The sequence below is a fragment of the Medicago truncatula genome, chromosome 1 (genome assembly GCF_003473485.1).
Source record: "Medicago truncatula cultivar Jemalong A17 chromosome 1, MtrunA17r5.0-ANR, whole genome shotgun sequence".
Lineage (NCBI taxonomy): Eukaryota > Viridiplantae > Streptophyta > Magnoliopsida > Fabales > Fabaceae > Medicago > Medicago truncatula.
The window spans coordinates 47,187,787-47,190,578 of record NC_053042.1 but is presented as its reverse complement, the minus strand read 5'-3'; the positions used below and the strand labels follow the sequence as shown (position 1 = coordinate 47,190,578).

Genomic DNA, 2,792 nt, shown 5'->3' with positions numbered 1-2,792 from the left:
TATTACACGAGCATAGAGACTTCAAACATTAAAATAATGAACCTTTCCATCAAAATGGATTTAATAGTAGTTAGTAGATCTGTTATTGGAAATGTATTGAATGTATTATGATCATGTGAGGGAAAACAAGAAGGGCCCATTTACATAACTTCAGTTCTAAGATTGTCTACATCAATTATGATGATAGTTGAGTTGGGTGTCTACTCACTTGTTATGATATTAAGTAAAAATTTGTATTTTTCTCCCTTAAGAAAGGTGAAACAAAGTAACATTGCAAAATGTCTCTTTTGTCTTAAGAACAAATTGTTCACATCAATTTGTTGTAGGTCTAATCAATTAAAATTTCACTTGTATATTGTCTAAAAATTTGACCTAAGTTAAAGTTCATTAATCAAAAATTTAGTAGGTTCATATGAAGTATCGTAGAAATGTTAAGTATTTCAACTGATTTGAGCTAAAAGGTATATAGTTTGAAGTTCTGGATTCAAACATAAACGAAGGAGAAAAAATTAATCAAACAAATAATTACTAACATTTATCATTAAAAAAACATATAAGTGACTTGCGCGAGTAATTTTAGACATTAATTGTACCTTACAAGTGCTATAGCCTATAGTATAGTACGTGATCATCCAATACAAAAACCATTTTCCACTTATGCTGGTTGAGAATGTACATGTAAATTTGTACAAATGTCACAAATGGAAAACCAAATGAAACATGTGAATCTTAAATTGTACTGTTATGTGTACAAAGCAAATTTGTCCAGTAAATATTTACTATGTTTCAGCAGAATATTAGTGAAAAGTACTTGATTCAGCATCAATATCTTATAAATTCAAAGTAAAATCATCTAAAGTAATGTTAATCATGCTCTACTAGAAAAATGATAGTACCCCCAATTTAAGTGATACCTTCAAATTGTATATTTTGGGAAGTAGAAAAGAGGGAGATATTATCCAAGGGTGATAATTTGGTTCACCACTAACTAATCTTCAAAAAAAAAAATATGGAAGGTTTATAATTATTTTTGTAGTTGTGTTGGAAGCTCTGGACAGAGAGAGATGTGGTAGCTCAACAACTTGTTCTTATCAAACATCATCATACACAAAAACAAAGCCATCAATGAAAATCTTAGGGAATCTAATTCATTTTGAAATACAAATGCATAGAAAATAGAATAAAAAGTCAAATCAATAATTTGGAAGTATCTTTCCACCATGGTCCTATACATTATTCCCACATGGGATCATGTAAATTTCACTCATAATATGATACATCTCATGACATACAGCAAAGAGCATATATTGTATTCAGAGATTTAGATGTCTAATGCCACAAAATTCCAAAAAACAAAATGATTAAAAATAAACACTGCTTCCTATACTTGTGATAATATATTACAATAGTAATAACTTAGGTTTCCAAAGACATACTTGTCTTTACATACCATATTTTAGAAACAATAAAACAAAGATCAAGGTTTAATTAAAAAGTTAAAAAAAAAGTAACAAGATACCTCTTTCTAGTAATTAACAACATGAACACAAGTAGATTTTGGGATCACTGATTGGAAAAATCTCAAAGGGACCTGCCATTAACTTTTTGATAAGTGCTTCTTCTTGTGCTTGGAAGGTAAACTAAAGATTCAGAAACTGCACAAGTTCTCTTGCAAGAACCATAAAGGCTAATAAATCCAAAACGATCACTAATACTCCTTGAAACCTTATCTCCATTAGTCCATAAATTGCCAATTGTTTCTTCATGATCATCATCATCCTTTGAGCATTTAACCATTGCAGCAAAGAAAGGATCATCCCTTTGAATTGAATTCTTCTTCCTAATCTTGGTATCTTCATGATTAAGCTTTTTAGAAGAGTGTGTGGTAGTACTTGTAGTAATAGTAGGAGGGGGTAATGGTAATAGTTTCATGGATGATTTATGATTTTTCTTGGAATTATTGTGTTTCTTGGGAATTCCAGGTAAATGTTCCCAAGAAAATGGGACACCTGAGAATCTAAGTGGAGTGGCAGGGCTTAGAAGAGGATCATCAAGAAAATAGAATGATTCAAGGGAAGAAGATGAAGGTGAAAGTGATGATGAATAAGAGGAGAATGAAGCGGTTCGGCGAGAAGATGGATACTTACCGGGAAGGAAGGTTTCACATTGTGTTGGAACATCCTTGGCATGATGTCTGAGATTTGGTGATGAATCCATTGTTGTTTGTAGGAAGTGAGGAAGAAAGAAAAGATGAGTGTTTGGTTGGTAGATCACTTGGTTTTTTGTTCTTTATACCAGGCCCTTTTTTTCTTCACATTTTAATATATATAAGCCAAGGGCATAGAGAAAAACAAGGGCACAAGTCCTATTCTAATATCTTTTGTTATCCCTCGAGGTATTTAGATCTAGGCATGACATGTTTCGATAAACAACTTAAGTTAAATGTTTATAACATGATTATTTATCATATAAGTGATTATAAAAATTAAATAATCTGAAAACAACTCATCAACATATCGTAAGTTATTTTTATATCTTATGGAAACAATATAAAAACAACTCATGAACATGTCATAAGTTGTTTCTATAGCTTTTCTAAACAGTCACACATTTATGCTAATAAATAAAGTTAAATTAGTTAATCCTATATTAATAATCTATAACCGGTGGCGGAGCCCTCCATGGGTTGGGGTGGGCCACGGCCCATCCGGAAAAATAAAAAAAAATTAATAATTATAGGTTTATTTTCGAGATTTTAAACAATTTTGCAACAGTTTTAATTTTTGGTACAT

At 31.0% G+C, this 2,792-nt stretch overlaps 1 protein-coding gene across 1 annotated transcript; it reads right to left on the bottom strand.

The window, feature by feature from the left end:
* Nucleotides 1–1,200: 1,200 nt before the first annotated feature.
* Nucleotides 1,201–2,409, bottom strand: LOC25484979 (uncharacterized). Its single transcript, XM_013614077.3, has one exon. The coding sequence runs from the start codon at nt 2,215–2,217 to the stop codon at nt 1,582–1,584; it is 636 nt and encodes a 211-aa protein (XP_013469531.1). The 5' UTR covers nt 2,218–2,409; the 3' UTR covers nt 1,201–1,581.
* Between the last annotated feature and the right edge of the window lie 383 nt (nt 2,410–2,792).

Bases quoted from the DNA above. Each gene is read 5' to 3' on its own strand.
- LOC25484979 (XM_013614077.3), bottom strand. From the start codon at position 2,217: ATGGATTCATCACCAAATCTCAGACATCATGCCAAGGATGTTCCAACA.